At 41.8% G+C, this 22,149-nt stretch overlaps 1 protein-coding gene across 1 annotated transcript; it reads left to right on the forward strand.

Annotated features, from left to right (window-relative positions):
* Positions 1 to 1,024: 1,024 nt before the first annotated feature.
* Positions 1,025 to 20,955, forward strand: LOC137087002 (B-cell receptor CD22-like). Its single transcript, XM_067452037.1, has 8 exons — positions 1,025 to 1,090; positions 3,080 to 3,115; positions 3,486 to 3,743; positions 11,133 to 11,384; positions 19,786 to 20,025; positions 20,130 to 20,402; positions 20,603 to 20,713; positions 20,852 to 20,955. The coding sequence occupies exons 1-8, from the start codon at positions 1,060 to 1,062 to the stop codon at positions 20,893 to 20,895; spliced, it is 1,245 nt and encodes a 414-aa protein (XP_067308138.1). The 5' UTR covers positions 1,025 to 1,059; the 3' UTR covers positions 20,896 to 20,955.
* Positions 20,956 to 22,149: the final 1,194 nt, after the last annotated feature.

A 22,149-nucleotide genomic window follows, 5' to 3' on the forward strand; every position in this document is an offset into this window, starting at 1 on the left:
AGATAAACACATGCACCACCTTAATTGTTAAGAAAACGAAACGAAATAAATTAATAAATCAAGCCTTTATTTACATTTATGCATTTAGCAGACACTTTTATCCAAAGCGACTTACAACTCAGGAGTACAAGAAGCGATCCGTCAAGAAGAGGCAAAGAAAATGCAAAACGTCCCCCAAATACCAAGATTTGTATACTGCTCAGAGTAGCTAAAACCAGAAAAGTGAAGAAGAAAAGAGAAATAGAGGAGGAAGAGGTTTTTAATTTTTAATTTAATTTTTTATGATAAGATTAAGCGCTCATGGAAGAGATGAGTTTTTACCTTTTGTCTTTTGAATGAAGCGAGTGATTTTGTCGTGCGTAGAAAGGAGGAGGGAACCGGCGAACGTTCAACAAACTTTAATTCAAAATAAATAAACAAAACGGAAGTAAACTGTGGGCAGCCCTTCACGGACAACTGCCCGCACACACACTTAAAATAAGTTTTGCTTAAATGTTTTTATCATCTCATACATCTGTTTTGTAATTATTTTAAGTGTACCCATAACCAGATTTTGTCATTGAATTTGTTCAATTATAAATGATTTGCTAGCTAGTTTTGATTTGGTATTGAGTGTGTACTTATTGCAATACAATATAGTCACTTTAAAGCAGCGCTCTCCTACATATTTTGCTATTGTAACTGCGCTTTCTTCCGCCGTTGGTATAAGTTGCATTGGTTGGTTATAGACAAGAAATCTTGCTGATAATGTTTCTTTAGTCTTTCGGCAACCCTGCAGCCTGAACCACCGTAGACGATCCACCCTTACAGTAACATCTTATTCAGCACTGGTTGTCTGTGTCCACACTGGATTTAATGGTTCATCTAAAGCTGGTAAGTACTACCAAATATGATCTACACAGTAATACACTAAACACAGTGTGTAATTCAGTCTCATCACATCCATGTCTACCTAACTCAACCATAATTCTGGCCTGTTCTCCTCTGCGTGTTTGTACAGGAAGTGATGCATCTATAAGACAGGCCGTGTGTTTGCCAGTGTGTCATTAACGGATCAGTATGGAGCTCAGGTCACTTCCTCTAATGCTCTGTGAGTATTATTTTCTCATTTATGCTTCATTTTGCATTTTGTATAATGAGGTGGTGAAACAGTGTTTACCTGTATTTCATCTTTTTAAATATTCATTCAGTTTTTCATTTGTGCTGCGAATATTGTGAGTATTAAATCCATCTGCAGCTCATGATATCTGTGTGTGAAAGTGAAAAACACTTGATGTGCTGAATGAGATCAGTGCATTACTGTGATTCTTCAGTCGTCCAGTGAGCGGTTTATAATGGCTTTGTTGAATTTCATGTTCTGTCATGTTCTGTAAAGTTGTCTTTGTTTTCTTCAGCGGATCTTCACTCTCTACATTTAGTCTTTAATTGTGATGTGGAACTCAGATGCTCAGATGTGGATTTAATTTCAGGTTTTGTTGTTCTGGAAACTCCTGGAGTTGTTGAAGAGTTTAGAATAACCATGTATAGGATGATATTGTAAGACGGTTGTGCAGTTTATGGAAACTCTGACCAGGGATATTAATATCCATAATTATGCAACTTCCCATGTGAAGCAACTTCACACTGTAGTTTGAGTTCTGTCATGACAGCATCGGCTTAAAGGGTTAATTCATTGATTTAGCATTAAGCTTTGTATTTAAACTGGGTTATTAATGTAGTAGAAATATTAAATTATTTTTTTGACTTTGGTGCCTTCTAGACTGAGAAAATACAGAACGTTTTATTTTTGTCTCATGGGCAAAGCATTATTCTGCTGTAAGAACCACTAACCCAACAACACAATCTGTGTTTGTCTGAAAAGAACTTGAATTGGTGTCCAAAAATAATAATTATATATAATCAGCAGAAGATTTTAAGTTTTCTTGAGTGACTGATATTGTAAATTAATATTGTATTTTCTCAAGAATGAAGATGTGAGAATGCAGCAGGTGTGTCTTTTGATTCTTCAGTACTGCTCAACACCACAAAAGAGATCTCAACACACAAGATTAGTGTTTCATAAATAAAATAATAATTTGTTACTTTTCTTAGAGTAACATTAAACCTGGTAACATTTTAACATTAAAACTTCTTAGAGTAAAATAAACCTGGACTGTCCATTAATTGATTATAAGGTAGATGGACTGTTTCATGAGGAATGACCCAATTAAACTTTTCAAGAAATGGCTAAAGACGCAACTTTTTCTGCAACACTTTAAAGGGTTAATTCACCTAAAAATGAAATTGATGTCATTAATGACTCACCCTAATGTCGTTCCACACCCGTAAGACATCACCATTGGTACATCTGTCACGTGATTTCAGCAGTATGACGCGATCCGAACTGCAGAAATCACATTGGTGTCCCGAATCATTGATCGATTCACTGATTCATGAACCATTTGAATCTTTATTTGAGGATTGAACACAAACGCGGAAGAGAGGTCAATGCTGAATAAAGTAATCGTTTTTGATATTTTTGGACCCAAATGTATTTTCGATGCTTCAAGAGATTCTAATGAACTAACTGATGTCCCATATGGACTACTGTGATGATGTTTTTATTCCCTTTCTGGACGTGGGCAGTATAGTGTGCATACACTTGCATACGCTCTCAGACTAAATATAAAATATCTTAAACTGTGTCTGATGATGAACGGAGGTCTTACGGGTGAGGAACGACATTAGGGAGAGTCATTAATGATATAAATTTCATTTTTGGGTGAATTAACCCTTTAAAGATTAATTTTTAACACTTACTACTATATATACTTTTTAAATAATATTTAATATAAATACTTTAAACAAGTAATGTTATTTTGATTGCTTATATTGCTCTTCATTTGTAAATTGCTTTGGATGAAATAATCTGCTAAATGAGTAAATGTCAACATAAAATATTCAAATGCTTATTTTAATTATGCATTTATGTATGAAAATGAATGTGGAATTTCTAACCAATGTTTTGTAATATATTAAAATAGGTCTGTTCTGTAACAACTAATAAATCACTGTGATTTGTCTCTCTTTTGATTTGTAGTGCTGATTTCAAACATCCAGCCTGGACAAACTCAAGGTGATTTATACATTTCTTTAAAATCTTCACACATTACATTGTGTAACAGACAGAGAAAGTGTTTAGCAGTGTGTTGAGTACAGCAGGAGTTTGTTTATGCACAGACGAGCTGTCTGACACACATATCTAATATTATTTGTGTTTAGACTACATTTTACATGTGATGATGCATGTAGAGAGACCAAAAGCTGTTCCAAAGATGTACAACTTTTTTGTTCTGTGCATAAAACACAAAATAATATTTTATTTTATTTTATTTATTTATTTAAAAAAAAAATGTTTTAATTCTTTTATTTTAGGACAGGTTGAATTCATTTAATTTGACTCATGAAAAATGTTAGATATTTAATCTTAACTTCTGTTTGTTCAGTTCTTCCAGAGCCACCTAAAGCTGTTCTGACTGTAAAGCCTGAACCATCACAGTTATTCAGAGGAGAGACTGTCACTCTCACATGTGACATACAGGGGGAAGGATGGACATACACATGGCTGTGTAATGAAAGACTGCACGACTCTAAAGAGAAAGAGTTCAAGATCATTGCAGAGCGCACAGGGATGTGCAGGTGTTACAGCTGCACACACTCAGGCTGCTCTAGATTGAGTGATAAAGTGACTCTGACTGTGTTTGGTGAGTGATCATCACTGATAGAAAGGGTCTTGCACAACTGGTATATCAGCCCAAAAAGTGTCTATTTTCTTCATTTTTGCAGTGAGTGACAGTTCTATTATGCCCTGTCTAGGTCAAAGGATGTAACATGAAGAAAAAAAATATTTTTTAATTTATTTATTTATTTTAGTTTTTTATGTAAAAACGAAATGGAACAATGTTTATTAAAAATAAGAGATTTATAATAATACAGTTGGGGATTTAGCTTCAGGGTCCGCCAGAACCAACATAACAAACAAAATTTGTATATGCCTCAAATTCACTAAAAATAACATTTAATTACTTCATTAACTTCCTCATCCAAAAACAGGCAATACAGTTTAACAAAATAACTATATACAATTATATACAACAGGGCTCTGGCTGGGCCATTCAAGAACAGTCACAGAGTTGTTGTGAAGCCACTCTTATTTTAGCTGTGTGATTCGGCCCAGTCTGAGGTCTTGAGCACTCTGGAGAAGGTTTTCGTCCAGAATATCCCTGTACTTGGCCGCATTCATCTTTTCCATTCGTCGTCCTGTCCCTGCAACTGAAAAACACCCCCACAGCATGATGCTGCCACCAGCATGCTTCACTGTTGGGACTGTATTGGACATGTGATGAGCAGTTCCTGGTTTTTTCCACACATACCGCTTAGAATTAAGGCCAAAAAGTTCCATCTTGGTCTCATCAGACCAGACAATCTTATTTCTCACCATCTTGTAGTCCTTCAGGTGTTTTTTTTAGCAAACTTTCATGCATATTGCACTGAGGAGAGGCTTCCGTCGGGCCATTCTGCCATAAAGCCCCGACTGCCAATTACTGTGGAGGACTACAGTGATGGTTGACGTTCTACAAATTTCTCCAATCTCCCGACTGCATCTCTGGAGCTCAGCCACCGTGATCTTTGGGTTCTTCTTTACCTCTCTCACCAAGGCTCTTCTCCCCGATAGCTCAGTTTGGCCAGCTCTAGGAAGGGTTATGCTCTTAAGAACCTTAAGTGCAACAGATTTTTTTTTTGTAACCCTGGCCAGATCTGTGCCTTGCCACAATTCTGTCTCTGAGCTCTTATCACTTCCCGAGTAATTTTGAACTGGATGTGGGGAGTAATACCAACACTTTATCTCCCGGTGCGAATTGACGCAGTCTAGCTCCCCTGTTGTACAGCTGCCTTTGTCTGTCCTGGGCCTATAACAAATTCTCCATTGATAGCCGCCCCAACGTGTGGAGTTTTGTTCTCAGGTCCAGGACATACTGAATTTCATTTTTCGCTGCGGAAGGTCCGTCCTGCCAAGCCTCTCTAAGGACATCCAGCACCCCCCGAGGCTGGTGCCCATAGAGAAGCTTGAAGGGGGAAAACCCCGTGGAGGCTTGTGGGACGTCGCGTACAGCAAACAACAGAGGTTCCAGCCACTTATCCCAATTTTTTGCGTCTTCGTGAACAAACTTACGAATCATGGTCTTCAACGTGCGATTAAAACGTTCCACCAGACCATCTGTTTGTGGGTGATAGACGCTGGTGCGAATCGATTTAATGCCCAATAATTCGTATAGTTCGCGGACCGTCCGTGACATGAACGCCGTGCCTTGGTCGGTGAGAATCTCTTTCGGGATTCCCACCCGGGAGATTAACAAAAACAGTGCGCCTGCCACACTCTTCGCCGAAATAGTGCGGAGGGGCACGGCTTCCGGGTATCGCGTTGCATAGTCCACTAGGACCAATGCAAAGCGATGCCCTCATGCAGACCGTTCTAATGGCCTGATGAGGTCCATACCAATTCTTTCGAAGGGGACCTGCACTAGTGGAAGGGGGCACAATGGTGCTTTTGGGGTGGCCGGTGGATTCACCAACTGACATTCACGACAAGACGCGCACCACCTGCGCACGTTCTCGTGAATGCCCGGCCAAAAGAAGCGGGCCATTAGACGGTTAAGTGTTGCTTTTTGTCCTAAATGCCCTGCCTGGGTTGTATCCATTTTTGTCTGGGTAACTTGGGTCACCCGATACAACCTATCCTTCAAAACTGCAAAATACGGATAGGTGAGCGGTTGTCCCGGTTGGAGGAGGTGGCCGTCGATGGAACGGACCTGCTCAAATGCATGTTTAAGCAATTCATCTTGGGACTGTTCCAGGGGAAAGTCGTCGCGATCTGTGAGAGGAGCCATCTCCCGACCACTCGGTTCCCCTGAAACAGCTTCCCGAGGTCCCGAATCCACCTCTCCCAACTGAGCGACCACCTCCCTCCGCTGCATATCTTTCCCCCAAGAGGCATCCGCACATAAATGCCCTAATAATTTATGGAATGCTGGCCAATTGGTTCCCAGAATCAAAGAATGCTGGAGATGCGGGTTAACTGCAGCCCCCACACTATGCTTTTGTCCCCGAAATTGAATAACGACCGGCACTAAAGGATACTTCACCACTTCCCCGTGTACACACCTCACCGTAACCGTGCGGCTGTTACCCAATGCCTTGGGCTGTATCAGGCTTTGGTGGATGGAGGTCTGGTTACAACCTGAATCCACTAAAGCCTGATAAGTACCCCCCTTGATACTCACAGGTATTAGGTACAATCCAGCTTGATCGAGGGCAGCTTGCGGCGCGTCGGGGACCCAGACCAGCGTGCCCACCTCCATGATGGGACACCGATCAATGAAATGTCCCGGATCCCCGCAGCGGCAACAAGCTGGCCCAGGCCTCACCGCCGCCCTAGTGGCCGGAAGCAGGTCGGCAGATTGGCGTGGAGAGAAGGCGGGATTGGAGGGAGAAGAGACAGTGTCTGGCGCTGTCGCCCCTCCCCTCGGTGCCGGGCGGGGAGGTGGCAGAGGCTCCCCAGAGCCGCCCGTCCGCCATCTTGGGGCCGGTTTGGACGGCACTCCCCCGCGAGTCCTGGGAAAAGGGATAGGGCGAGAGAGAGGGGGGTTTGTAGCAGGAGAGAGAGAGAGAGAAGCAGATGGTAAGTGTTCGCCGACCCCGAGGCACGCCACCAGCTGATCCTCCGCCAATTGGATGGCCTGGTTCAGCAACGTCGGGCGGTGGCACTGGACCCATTGCGTGGTCTGCTTGGGAAGCCGCATGACGAACTGCTCCAGTACCACTCGATCTATGATGCCATCGACGTCGCTTCCATCGGCCATCAGCCACTTGCGGCAGGAGTCCCGGAGCTGGTGCGCGAAGGCGAAGGGCCGGCCGGAGTTGTCGAGGGTCAGGGTCCGGAACAGCTGCCGATGTTGTTCCGGACTCCGGCCGACCCGCTGTAGAATGGAGCGTTTTAGGTCTTCTTAGACAAGGAGATTCTGGACTGGCAGTTGGTGGGCGGCTACCTGCGCCTCCCCGGACAGTAATGGCAGGAGCCGCATTGGCCAGTCCGAGCGGGGCCATCCCCTGGACTCGGCGGACCTCTCGAAGAGGTCGATGAATGCATCCGGGTCATCCTCGGGCCCCATCTTCGATAGCTGGAATAGGGTCGCCGAGTCAGATGTAGCAGGGGGGGTGGCCCGAATCTCCCGGTCGATCCAGCTCCGGAACAGCTCTCGGTCTTCATGCTGGGCGCGAAGGAGGACTTCAAACCGTTTTTCTTGCTCCTCCCTGACGGCCAGCAGGTTTTGATGTTGCTCTTGGTGAAGACCGGCGAGCGACTGGACGATGTCCGCAAGTGGCGTCTTTGGCGGGGTCTGCATTACGGCGCCGATCTTCTTCCTTCCCGGGTTTCGGCACCAGTGTAGTGAAAGTTTGTGGGATGTGAAGGAAGAAGACGGGTTCGGCTTTGACTGGGACTTGCTCTCTTTATTCAGTCTTGTCAAAAACAAATAACAAACACACGTGTGTGTGTGTGTGTGTGTGCAAACTAAGTTTCTCCATGATATGGATCGCTCCTTCTCAATCAGACTTTCTTTGTCAGTATATCTCAGTTTCTCTGCTGTGCATGCGAAGTCTCAGTCCAGGTCTCTCTCCCCCTCTCTCAGTTCTGCTGGGGTTTAAATGCTGTCTCTCCACGCCAATTACTGCAAACAGACACAGGTGTTAGTGATCTGCACTTGACCTACTTGCTCACCGCTCGGCTCCGCCTCCTCTCGCCCACTACAGACCTCGCAAAACCACGCCCCTCCTGCCACAGAGGTGATGAAGGAGACTTTTATAAACGATGAGGAGTTAGCTGACCAAGCAAGGATGGCACCAATCAGACTGCAGAAAACAATCCGTTCTTCTTCCTGGACAGAATACAAACAAACACCTCCCACAGAAGAGAACATAAATACAGTTTAAAAGAGATGTGACACTTCACTTACACTCACCTAAAGGATTATTAGGAACACCTGTTCAATTTCTCAAAAAATGCAATTAACTAATCAACCAATCACATGGCAGTTGCTTCAATGCATTTAGGGGTGTGGTCCTGGTCAAGACAATCTCCTGAACTCCAAACTGAATGTCAGAATGGGAAAAAAAAGGGGATTTAAGCAATTTTGAACATGGCTGTGGTGCCAGACGGGCCGGTCTGAGTATTTCACAATCTGCTCAGTTACTGGGATTTTCACGCACAACCATTTCTAGGGTTTACAAAGAATGGTGTGAAAAGGGAAAAACATCTAGTATGCGGCAGTCCTGTGGGCGAAAATGCCTGGTTGATTCTAAAGGTCAGAGGAGAATGGGCCGACTGATTCAAGCATTTGCTGCTTAGTTGTATTTTTTTTTTTTTTTTTTTTTTTTTTTTTTTTGTGGTTTTATGTTCTTATGTACAGCGCTTTGAGAAGCTGCTTTTAAAGGCGCTATATAAAATAAAGTTATTATTATTATTATTATTATTAAGCTGATAGAAGAGCAACTTTGACTGAAATAACCACTCGTTACAACCGAGGTATGCAGCAAAGCATTTGTAAAGCCACAACATTCACAAACTTGAGGCAGACGGGCTACAACAGCAGAAGACACCACCGGGCACCACTCATCTCCACTACAAATAGGAAAAAGAGGCTACAATTTGCACGAGCTCACCAAAATTGGACAGTTGAAGAATTGAAAAATGTTGCCTGGTCTGATGAGTCTTGATTTTTGTTGAGACATTCAGATGGTGGAGTCAGAATTTGGCGTAAACAGAATGGCCCTCATTTATCAAAAGTGCGTACACCCAAGCCCACGGTGACTTTGAGATTTATCAATATGGACGTTGGCGTACGGCACGCTCAAATCCTACGCCAGCTCAGGAGGCGGTGTACGCACGTTTTGAGTTAGTGCGAAAATGCACAGAAAAACTATTCCTAACACCACAAAACGCACTGACAAAGATATGCTATATTATGACCCACTGTAAAAAAACAACAACAACAACATAGTAATTATAAACTTCAGTGTTTATTTTTGTGCAACGTAGACTTCAATGTTTAATTTGTGTGACTACAGGCTACCAACGCATTTGATTCCTCCAGTTGCGAGCCTGCCCCGGCAGCTGCGCACGGACTGGGACTGAATAATTCAGACCCACAAAATAATAAAAATTACATTCTTCTTCTTTTAAATAATAATAAAATAAATAATAATGACATTCTTCTTCTAAATAACAGCGTCATTAATAATAAAAATCATAATAATAATAATAATAAAAAGAATCTTACAAATTGTCATGCAATTATTAATGTGAATGAATGGTACTCCACATCACATCATCATCATATCGTACACCCCAATACATGTGCCGTGATACGAAATTAAATGCTAATTGTTTCAAAACGTGCTGTAAAATAATGCATTGTGATAGGTCATTTATCCTCCAAACAGCTATTTAAACTGCTGGAGTGCGCTTCTCAACCTCCGCATTATTAACAGTACTCGTAATTTGGGTCCATATTTGTTTTTTTTTTGGGTGCCTTTAATATCACTCTTTAAACTCCCAAATAAAACAACTTCTTTTTTTTCCACTTCCCTGATGGTCTTGATGGGCGCGTCTCAATCATCTCACTTGACCATTGACTTATGTCCTAATCAGTGCCCTGACTAGTGGACTAGTAAGATGATTGAGACACGCCCGATCTCCACGCCGGAGTTAATCGCAAGTTTTGCTTCTTTGCCTGTTTGGCGTGTTATTCTAATAACGATCGTTTTCAGCCGCGGCATTTATCAAGGGCAAGAATTGCGTACATTTGGATTGCAGAGGTGCGCATAGCTTCATAAATCAGGCGGTGAGAGGAGTGTAAGCATAATCTTACGCCAACATATACGCCCGTTTCTACGCAAGATAAATGAGGGCCATTGAGAACAGGGATCCATCATGCCTTGTTACCACTGTGCAGGCTGGTGGTGGTGGTGTAATGGTGTGCGGGAGGTTTTCTTGGCACACTTAAAGCCCCTTATTGCCAATTGGGCATCATTTAAATGCCACGGCCTAGCTGAGCATTGTTTCTGACCATGTCCATCCCTTTATGACCACCATGTACCCATCCTCTGATGGCTACTTCCAGCAGGATAATGCACCATGTTAGCCTGACAAGCCAGACCCACATCAAGATGTTTGGTCTGGAAACTCACCATTGACAGCTCAATCTGAGGGGCGGGATAAACGGTTGTCTTTCAAACTCCCTCTGCACGCGATAGGATAGCGCTTCCACCAACCAGAGCAACGAAGGTGAAACAGAGCTTGTTCACCGTATCCAGTCGGCTAAACTCCGAACACATCTTCCCTTTTTAAGAATGACTTCAGTGCCGTTCTTTGTTCTTTACTCAGAGAAAAGTTTAACTCCAAGTCTTCCAGAATCGCAGTCAAAGTTGATTCGAAAGACCGCCGCCGTTCGCCAGTTTCTGTGTTTACTAGAAGCACGCAAACGCAACTCAGCCGTCGTCATTATGGCCCCGCCCGCTGATTCAATACACGATGTGATTGGCCCGTCCAGAGTGAGAGGAATATAGCTCAGAAGGGTATTGAGAGTTCCTAGACGACACTTGCGGGCAGATTAAATTTGCTGCCGCTAGGGTGGGTCTAGATTTCTAGGCTAGCACCATGTCACAAAGCTTGAATAATTTCAAATTGGTTTCTTGAACATGACAATGAGTTGACTGTACTAAAATGGCCCCCACAGTCACCAGATCTAAACCCAATAGAGCATCTTTGGGATGTGGTGAAACAGGAGCTTCGTGCCCTGGATGTGCATCCCACAAATCTCCATCAACTGCAAGATGCTATCCTATCAATATGGGCCAACATTTCTAAAGAATGCTTTCAGCACCTTGTTGAATCGATGCCACGTAGAATTAAGGCAGTTCTGAAGGAGAAAGGGGGTCAAACACAGTATTAGTATGGTGTTCCTAATAATCCTTTAGGTGAGTGTATATTGGCCTCTTTGGATGTAATATCATAACCTCTGTTTCTCCAATTACAGAGAGACCTAAAGCTGTTATGACTGTTCAGCCTGAACCATCACAGATATTCAGAGGAGAGACTGTCACTCTCACATGTGACATACAGGGGGAAGGATGGACATACATATGGAAGTGTGATGATGGACGGTACAACTATAAGAAAGAGTTCAAGATCACTGCAGAGAGCAGACAGTTGTGCACCTGTTATGGCTGCAGAGGAACAGGATCAGACTGTTCATACCAGAGTGATGCAGTGACTGTGACTTTGTTCGGTAAGTGATCTTCACTGACAGAAAGGATCTTGCTCAGATGGTATTTTAAAACTTTTGTTTTGTGTTGGATTTTTATTATCCAAATGAGATAAAGTTTAGATTTGACTCACTGTAGATCAGATGAATCCAAGTCGTTTTCAATAAATAATGTGTCGTGAATCTCCTTTCCATTCCCTACAAATTGTTGATAAATGAAAACATCAGACCAAGCCTTTAATCTGTCAAAGTACACAACTTCATTACTTGAGTAAAAGTAAAAGTACTGCTAATCAAATATTACTCCATTACTAGTGAAAGTTGTAAAAACAGAGTAAAAGTACAGAAGTATTTGCTTTCAAAAGTACTTAAGTATCAAAAGTAAATTTCTTTTTTTATTTCAACGCATTATTTTATTATTGTTGTATGAATGTACACTATGCCATCATGGTTTAAGCAGGTCAGTGATGCACCATCACTGCATACGACTACCTTAAACTAATTTAAATACTTGTTTAAAAGTTACAAAGCCCTTTACAGAGCTACTGTCACTTTAATGCACGGATCCAATACACTGATACACATCTGATATTCTCCCAACAGTTTCCATTCACTTAAGACAATCAACTTTGTTTATGTGAATACTCACCAAAAAGGAACATTTTTACATCCGTTTTCTTCCATTTTGCTATAAACTGATCAGTGTTCAAAAAATACTGGGAAATCATTGAACTTCATGAGACTCTACAAGAATGATTCCTGATAGGCTTTCTGCAAAACTCCAAACACCTTTTAATGAAGAAAAAAAAACACGAAAATACGTTTTCAGAAAATATAATACTCAAGTAAAGTGCAGATACTCAAAATGTGTACTTAAGTCCAGTACTCAAGTACATGTACTTAGTTACTGTCCACCTCTGGCATTTGGTCAATGTACATACATGTATGAAACGAAACGCATTTCTTTGTTAACTGTCGCATAAATGTTACTTGCTCGTTTTTATTCATAATGCAATCTTTCCCTTAATAATATACAGCCACAATATTATACAGCACAAAACCACCCACCAAAGTCATATTAATTATTTTATTAAGTAAATAAAAAATGTAAATTGTACTTTTAAGATCAAATTAATCATTTAATTCTTTGAAGCACTGGATTTATCTGAGAGTTTAAAGTTTACTTGAACCTCTTGAACCTCCCATTCTTGGCTAAAGTTCTTGAGCTTGTTTTGGCTACTCAGTTAAATAATCACCTAGCACTGAACAGTCTATTTGAACCTTTTCAATCTGGGTTTCAAACCGCTTTAATCAGGGTCGTAAATGATCTCCTTATTGCAGTTGATTCTGGTGCATGCAATATTTTGGTCTTATTAGACCTCAGTGCTGCTTTTGACACTATATGTCATTCTATTCTGCTTGACAGGCTGGAAAATTGGTTAGGTCTTTCTGGAGCTGTCCTTAATTGGTTTCGGTCCTATTTAACAAATTGTGCCCAGTTCGTTGGCTTGGGTAACTACAAATCAGATACCGTGCCTGTTCAACAGGGAGTTCCTCAGGGTTCAGTACTGGGTCCAATTTTATTTGACATTTAAATGCTTCCGCTTGGGCAGATCATCAGGAAATATGGTCTTGGTTTTCACTGCTATGCGGTAGATTTACATCAACACTAGTCCTGATGTTCATTGCTCATTAATAGCTTAGTAAAGCTGTCTAGCAGAGATCAGTATTTGGATGCAGAATAACTTCCTGAAGCTGAATAGCTCCAAAACGGATTTCATGCAGATTGGTAAAGTGGCGGCTACTCGTAAAGCCGAGCAGATCAGTTTGATTGGTGATTCCTCCACGGTAATCCTTCACAGGTGCGAAATCTTGATGCCATTTTTGATCCACAATCAACATGACATCATGACTTTGCGTAAACATACACCCCACTTTCTAAAGGCAAGTGACGTGTTATCTATACGCATTTTGAGCTATCCGCGTGCATGTCTACGCATGTGATTCCGCGTGTATGTCTACGCCGTGTGATTCCGCGTGTATGTCTATGCCTAAACGAAAATCATCATCTCCACGTGTATGTCTATGCCTAAACGAAAATCATCATCTCCACGTGTATGTCTACGGCGTGTGATTCCGCGTGTATGTCTACGCCATGTGATTCCGCGTGTATGTCTACGCCGTGTGATTCCGCGTGTATGTCTACGCCTAAACGAACCATCATCTCCACGTGTATGTCTACACCTAAACGAACCATCATCTCCACGTGTATGTCTACGCCTAAACGAAAATCATCATCTCCACGTGTATGTCTACGCCATGTGATTCCGCGTGTATGTCTACGCCGTGTGATTCCGCGTGTATGTCTACGCCTAAACGAACCATCATCTCTGCGTGTATGTCTACGCCTAAACGAACCATCATCTCCACGTGTATGTCTACGCCGTGTGATTCCGCGTGTGTGTCTATGCCTAAACAAACAATCATCTCCACGTGTATGTCTACGCCTAAACGAACCATCATCTCCACGTGTATGTCTACGCCTAAACGAATCATCATCTCCACGTGTATGTCTACGCCGTGTGATTCCGCGTGTATGTCTACGCCGTGTGATTCCGCGTGTATGTCTACGCCTAAACGAACCATCATCTCCACGTGTATGTCTACGCCGTGTGATTCCGCGTGTGTCTATGCCTAAACAAACCATCATCTCCACGTGTATGTCTACGCCTAAACGAACCATCATCTCCACGTGTATGTCCACGCCGTGTGATTCCGCGTGTATGTCTACGCCGTGTGATTCCGCGTGTATGTCTATGCCTAAACGAACCATCATCTCCACGTGTATGTCTACGCCTAAACGAAAATCATCATCTCCACGTGTATGTCTACGGCGTGTGATTCCGCGTGTATGTCTACGCCGTGTGATTCCGCGTGTATGTCTACGCCGTGTGATTCCGCGTGTATGTCTACGCCTAAACGAACCATCATCTCCACGTGTATGTCTACGCCTAAACGAACCATCATCTCCACGTGTATGTCTACGCCTAAACGAAAATCATCATCTCCACGTGTATGTCTACGGCGTGTGATTCCGCGTGTATGTCTACGCCATGTGATTCCGCGTATATGTCTACACCTAAACGAACCATCATCTCCACGTGTATGTCTACGCCTAAACGAACCATCATCTCCACGTGTATGTCTACGCCGTGTGATTCCGCGTGTGTGTCTATGCCTAAACAAACCATCATCTCCACGTGTATGTCTACGCCTAAACGAACCATCATCTCCACGTGTATGTCTACGCCTAAACGAATCATCATCTCCACGTGTATGTCTACGCCGTGTGATTCCGCGTGTATGTCTACGCCGTGTGATTCCGCGTGTATGTCTACGCCTAAACGAACCATCATCTCCACCTGTATGTCTACGCCGTGTGATTCCGCGTGTGTCTATGCCTAAACAAACCATCATCTCCACGTGTATGTCTACGCCTAAACGAACCATCATCTCCACGTGTATGTCCACGCCGTGTGATTCCGCGTGTATGTCTACGCCGTGTGATTCCGCGTGTATGTCTATGCCTAAACGAACCATCATCTCCACGTGTATGTCTACGCCTAAACGAAAATCATCATCTCCACGTGTATGTCTACGGCGTGTGATTCCGCGTGTATGTCTACGCCGTGTGATTCCGCGTGTATGTCTACGCCGTGTGATTCCGCGTGTATGTCTACGCCTAAACGAACCATCATCTCCACGTGTATGTCTACGCCTAAACGAACCATCATCTCCACGTGTATGTCTACGCCTAAACGAAAATCATCATCTCCACGTGTATGTCTACGCCATGTGATTCCGCGTATATGTCTACACCTAAACGAACCATCATCTCCACGTGTATGTCTACGCCTAAACGAACCATCATCTCCACGTGTATGTCTACGCCTAAACGAAAATCATCATCTCCACGTGTATGTCTACGCCATGTGATTCCGCGTGTATGTCTACGCCGTGTGATTCCGCGTGTATGTCTACGCCGTGTGATTCCGCGTGTATGTCTACGCCTAAACGAACCATCATCTCCACGTGTATGTCTACGCCTAAACGAACCATCATCTCCACGTGTATGTCTACGCCTAAACGAAGCATCATCTCCGCGTGTATGTCTACGCCGTGTGATTCCGGGTGTATGTCTACGCCTAAACGAACCATCATCTCCACGTGTATGTCCACGCCGTGTGATTCCGCGTGTATGTCTACGCCTAAACAAACCATCATCTCCACGTGTATTTCCACACCGTGTGATTCTGTGTGTATGTCTACGCCTAAACGAACCATCATCTCCACGTGTATGTCTACGCCGATTGATTCCGCGTGTATGTCTATGCCTAAACAAACCATCATCTCCACGTGTATGTCTACGCCTAAACGAACCATCATCTCCACGTGTATGTCTACGCCTAAACGAACCATCATCTCCACGTGTATGTCTACGCCTAAACGAATCATCATCTCCACGTGTATGTCTACGCCGTGTGATTCCGCGTGTATGTCTACGCCGTGTGATTCCGCGTGTATGTCTACGCCTAAACGAACCATCATCTCCACGTGTATGTCTACGCCGTGTGATTCCGCGTGTGTGTCTATGCCTAAACAAACCATCATCTCCACGTGTATGTCTACGCCTAAACGAACCATCATCTCCACGTGTATGTCCACGCCGTGTGATTCCGCGTGTATGTCTACGCCTAAACGAACCATCATCTCCACGTGTATTTCCACACCGTGTGATTCTGTGTATGTCTACGCCTAAACGAACCATCATCTCCACGTGTATGTCTACGCCGTGTGATTCCGCGTGTATGTCTACGCCTAAACGAACCATCATCTCCACGTGTATGTCTACGCCGTGTGATTCCGCGTGTATGTCTATGCCTAAACAAACCATCATCTCCACGTGTATGTCTACGTCTAAACGAACCATCATCTCCACGTGTATGTCCACGCCGTGTGATTCCGCGTGTATGTCTACGCCTAAACGAACCATCCTCTCCACGTGTATTTCCACACCGTGTGATTCTGTGTGTATGTCTACGCCTAAACAAACCATCATCTCCGCGTGTATGTCTACGCCTAAACGAACCATCATCTCCGCGTGTATGTCTACGCCGTGTGATTCCGCGTGTATGTCTACGCCTAAACGAACCATCATCTCCGCGTGTATGTCTACGCCTAAACGAACCATCATCTCCACGTGTATGTCTACACCGTGTGATTCCGCGTGTATGTCTACACCGTGTGATTCTGCGTGTATGTCTACGCCCTGTGATTCTGCGTGTATGTCTACACCGTGTGATTCTGCGTGTATGTCTACGCCGTGTGATTCCGCGTGTATGTCTACACCGTGTGATTCCGCGTGTATGTCTACACCGTGTGATTCCGCGTGTATGTCTACACCGTGTGATTCCGCGTGTATGTCTACACCGTGTGATTCTGCGTGTATGTCTACACCGTGTGATTCTGCGTGTATGTCTACACCGTGTGATTCTGCGTGTATGTCTACACCGTGTGATTCCGCGTGTATGTCTACACCGTGTGATTCTGCGTGTATGTCTACACCGTGTGATTCTGCGTGTATGTCTACGCCGTGTGATTCTGCGTGTATGTCTACACTGTGTGATCCCACGTGTATGTCTACGCCCAAACAAACCACCATCTCCGCGTGTATGTCTACGCCGTGTGATCCCACGTGTATGTCTATGTTACCGGCCTCAGACCTAGGGGATATCTGGGCAGGCAGCAAATGATACACAGGCAGTGTGCACTGTGGATCGGTGATTACACTGTGAAAAAAAACACGAGAGGACAGGTTTGATGTCTTTCCACAGCGGCAGTCAGTTTATTACTGATAATTTCTCTTTAAATCTCTTTTCTCTTTAAAAGGATTTAACATTTCAAAACTTCGACACTCTTAAAGTGCATTTGGTGAAAGACAAGTTAACAAACAACAAATATACAAAAATACATATAGTTGTATGCAAAACATACCAGTTTGTACATATTATTATGTATGTATGCTTATATGCAGGTCAACATTATATGCATTTAGATTCTGGCATAAATTTACATTATAAATCAGATACTGTATACAAAAAGTGTCAAAATGCACACAAAGAGTTTATCAAGAGACCAGAAAGTGTTAAAGACCAGATTTCAGAAGAAAATACATTAGATGTCATTACACTTGCTGTATCAATTTGATATAATTCGTCTCTTATTTAACTCATGCACATACAGAAAAAATACATGTGGTGACCACTCAAAATGGAGACTGAAACGAGAATACAACATACTCCCAGAAACGTAATTCTAAAACACATTTAAACAAGAAGATATTGACATGAACTCAATATTTCAGCATGATAAACACTTTTCTAATGTCAATCAATTTAAACCATGCACAAATAACGATTAAACTCATTTTAGCTGTCTTTTATAATCTTTTGTAAATTAAAACTTTTTTTATAGATTAAATACACTTTCCAACTCACTTAAACTCTATGCATAACACTTGTTCATTTACCCAAGTTCAATGAAATTAACCTTTTATTGAGTGAGGTTCATACCTGTGCAAAAAACACGAGAGGACAGGTTTGATGTCTTTCCACAGCGGCAGTCAGTTTATTACTGAGCGCGCTGAACTGGGGGAAGTAACTCTCTCGCGTCTTACATGTGCGCAAAATGCGCCATCTAGTGGTGTGGTGGCGTAGTGCCACAAAGATGTTATATACACTCTAAAAACTTATACTATGATTTACTCAATTTTTTTGGTGAAACATTTTTACACTAAAAAAATTGAGTACATTTTAAAGCAGTGAAATCAATTATAGACACCATATGAACTGAGTAAATGTACGTTAAGTAAAGAAATTAAGTAGATCTGAGTAACTGCATTTGTTACATTAACAAATTCAATTGAGTAGAAAAAATTGGGTAAAAAGCATTTAAAAACCAAAATTTATGACTAATATGAACTGTTTTTATTTATGAGTATTACTAACTTGTGTAGTATAACTTTAATTCCCTCTAAACCTTTGTAAAATACTCCACAGTCCACACAAACACACTTATACATGACATGGCCTTTATTGTCGACGAGTAACGTTACAGCATATATTACTGTTTTGACATGTGAAGAATAACAGTTATTTTACAACATTTAAACTCATGTAAAAAACATTTTAGAAGTAAAAATTAAACATTTAAAAGTATTTCAAGTGTAATCAACCGGTCTGTTATCCCATTTCCACCGTATCAGCGCTGTTTCTCGAGCCTGAGATGGACTAACGTTAGCGGTCTGCGGGTGGACTTTGAACTCGAGACCGCTGTCCTGCGTTTCATTCGTAGCTGAAAGATGCTGCGAGGCGCCAGACTCCATAACCTGACAATAAACAAACAGTGCCCAGTTTTAATAAGATTTTATTATCCGAATTAATTATATTCATTATCTTTACGAATAAAGTTGTGTGGTTTGAGCAACACAGCAGACGTTTTAAAGACCAACGCCACACGTTAACTTAAGGTGACTCACACTGTCCCTGTATGTTGTTTTGAATTAAATAAAATGCCTTTTAGCACAGTAATGATTATATAGATAAAACAAAACATACAAACCTGAATTTCACAGACGAAATGCCCCAATTCTGCGACGCTGAGAAGAAGAAACTGCTCTGGTGACTGAGGAGAATTCAAATATCCGCACTCACTCAACCGTCGAGCTGTCGTGGCGTCAGAGGGTGGGGGAGGGTAATTTCTTCAGTGTGTGTTAAATATTAATAATCTTGATTTTAAATAAGTAATATTGTTGGTTCTTGAAACAGATCGATTTAATTCTCAAATATTTTGAAATAAATTTCACAAATGTATTTAGTATATTTAAAATAAATAATTGGTTATTTGAATACTAAATTATTTTAGACAAAAAAACTTAAAAATAACTATACATTTTAGACAAAATTAACTGTTGGATTTTTAGTCAATTATTTTGGTATGTTTAACTAAAACCATCAAGTAAATGATATTGAGAGATTTTATTTAATTAATAAAGTTAATTATTACTGTGATATTTACTAAGCCACTGAATTATTTTTTAGAGTGTATTAACTCAGGTCTTAATAGAACAATACCCCTTTTGTGGAAAAGGAAAAAAAAAAAACTTTACGAAATGTGTACATATTAATGAGGGGGGGGGGGGGCAACTTATATATTACATTTTCTCAACCCCTTACATCTACGCATTACATTACTCACAGTAACAGAGGAACATATAGTAAACATCATTAATATAAATGATAGAAATCATAAGTATTAAAAAATGATGATTGTATATTAACTCAAGAAGATCGTGAAATATTTACAGGCAAACCCAGAGTAAGTGTGAAGCCCCAGAGTTCAGTGTTCACTGGAGACACAGTTACTCTGAGCAGTGACGTGAGACGCTCGACTGGAGAGAGACTTATCTGGTACAAAGACTCCAAGATAATAAAAACTGGAGATGAAACGAACACACTGAGAGATGTGAGAGTCTCTGATGGAGGAGAGTACTGGTGTGGTGTAGAAAACTTAACAGACGGTCATAGAGTCACGCTAACAGTAAGAGGTGAGAGCTGAGGGTAAACTGATTTATATTATATTATAGAAATGCATCAACACTATCTTGTATTGTCAGTTAAACGTCAAATAAGGTCTTTGCTCTCTTCACAGAGAGACCCAAAGCTGTATTGCATGTTCATCCTGATGGACGAGTGTTCAGAGGACAGACGGTCACTCTCACATGTGACATACAGGAGACAGACGTCACTCGCTGGACCTACACCTGGAATAAAGATCATTCAGAGATTCATGACAGTCAGTCACAGGAATACAGAATCAGTTCTGTTAATGAATCTCACACAGGTCATTACAGCTGTAGAGGAAGAGAGACGGGAGGATCACGACACACACACACCAGTGATGAAGTTACACTGACGCTCTCCGGTGAGTGTGAGAATCTCCTCTTCACATTATCTGACTACAAATCTACATTCAGACCTCTCTGATTATTTTATCTTGTTCATTTCTTAACAAAATAACAAATGTTGAAAGAAAATGTGCATTATTGTGTTTAATATTTATTATTTTTTTAATCATAAAAAGTTTTGATGAAGATTTGGTTTTGTGTCATTTATCGGGTTCAGAAGCTCCATTGCCAGTTCTCTCAGCTCTTAAACTGGTCAGTTTTCTACTGGCAGCTTCTCCATATCTGCTCGTGACCGTCATTATAGGAGTCAAATATTACAGAGCTCATGGTGAGACTCTCTCTCTCTCTCTCTCTCTCTCTCTCTCTCTCTCTCTCTCTCTCTCTCTCTCTCTCTCTCTCTCTGATCTGTTCTCTGACAGATTAAATTAACCTGATCTATCATTAAGTTTTGTTTTGTGTTTTACAGCTCAGTCTGATGAGATTGATCAATATGCTGTCGCAGAGGAGTGAACGTCTGCTGTCCGGATGAATGAATCCCATTCTGTTTCTCTTTTTCAACATTATTGAGTTATATTTTAATGTCTGAATTTGACAAAAATAAGTTTTCATTTGAATCGTATCTTTATCATATTTTTTTCTTGTTTTCAATGTATTGAATATCCTTATAAGGGAATTATTCTATAGTTAAAGGAACTGTATGTAAGAAATGTATTTCAATAAATCATAAAAAGGCCCTGATATGTCTCTAGACATTAAGAAATCATGTTAATTTTAAATACTTATATCACTGACAACGGTAGTCCGGCCAGGATATTGTCATTTAAAAGTTGTTGTTGCAGCCCTCAACTGATGTGGATGTTGACATGTTGTGTTTTGGCCTGAAGCTCCAAACACAAGCACTTACTTGTATCTTGGCTTGAAGCTGCTTGCAAGTCATCTGGGCTGTTAAAGTGGGCTTCGGATGTGTCCGCAAGGCAGCTTATCAGCCTATGTGGTATCAGCTGGAGGACTGAGTGTTAGAGCTGCAACAGGGCCAGTGAGGTCATGTGTGGAACTGGGGAGGTCAGCTGCTTCATTCTGCAGTGTTTCACAGTGTGCTGTGTGCTGATACAACCTCCCTTTGGTGGGTGTGTGGTGTTTGCTTGTTTGTGACTTGAGATGGGTTTTTGATGACCTCCGAGTTGCAGCTGGCCTGCCTGGTTCCCACTATTACTGGCCCTGGGTATTATAATTCTGCTTGGTGTGTCTTTGGATTCTAATCAGCGCTTGTGATTTTTATAATGAAGTCTATTTGATTGTATTGCCACTCACGTCTCTCTTAAGTCCTTGCCTTCAGTTGCTAAAACTTATCTGTGTGTCTTTTACTGGGAGTTATTTTCCCTGGCCTCTCAGCAGGGTGGCGTAGTCGGATAAAATTTAAATGGTGATTAACATCTCCCTCCATTTAATATAGATAAACATGCCACATAAGGAACATCTGGGGGGGCAATTTGCAACTTAGTAGGTCAATTGGCAACAAGATTGGGTATAAAAAGAGCTTATCCGAGTGGTAGTGTCTCTCAGAAGTCAAGATGGGCAGAGGATCACCAATTCCCCAAATGCTGCAGCAAAAAAAAAAAAAAAAAAAAAAATTGTGGAGCAAGTAACAAGTTTCTCAGAGAAAAATTGAAGTTATCATCATCTACAGTGTATAATTTCATTCAGAGATTCAGAGAATCTGGAACAATCTCTGTGCGTAAGGGTCATGGCTGGAAAACCAGACTG

The sequence above is a fragment of the Pseudorasbora parva genome, chromosome 1, assembly GCF_024679245.1.
Source record: "Pseudorasbora parva isolate DD20220531a chromosome 1, ASM2467924v1, whole genome shotgun sequence".
NCBI classification, from domain to species: domain Eukaryota; kingdom Metazoa; phylum Chordata; class Actinopteri; order Cypriniformes; family Gobionidae; genus Pseudorasbora; species Pseudorasbora parva.

Coding starts and splice junctions, on each gene's coding strand:
- LOC137087002 (XM_067452037.1), top strand. CDS start 1,060: ATGGAGCTCAGGTCACTTCCTCTAATGCTCT. Junction 3,744..11,132: donor AGTGACTCTGACTGTGTTTG/GTGAGTGATCAT, acceptor CTCCAATTACAG/AGAGACCTAAAGCTGTTATG. Junction 20,403..20,602: donor AGTTACACTGACGCTCTCCG/GTGAGTGTGAGA, acceptor TATCGGGTTCAG/AAGCTCCATTGCCAGTTCTC.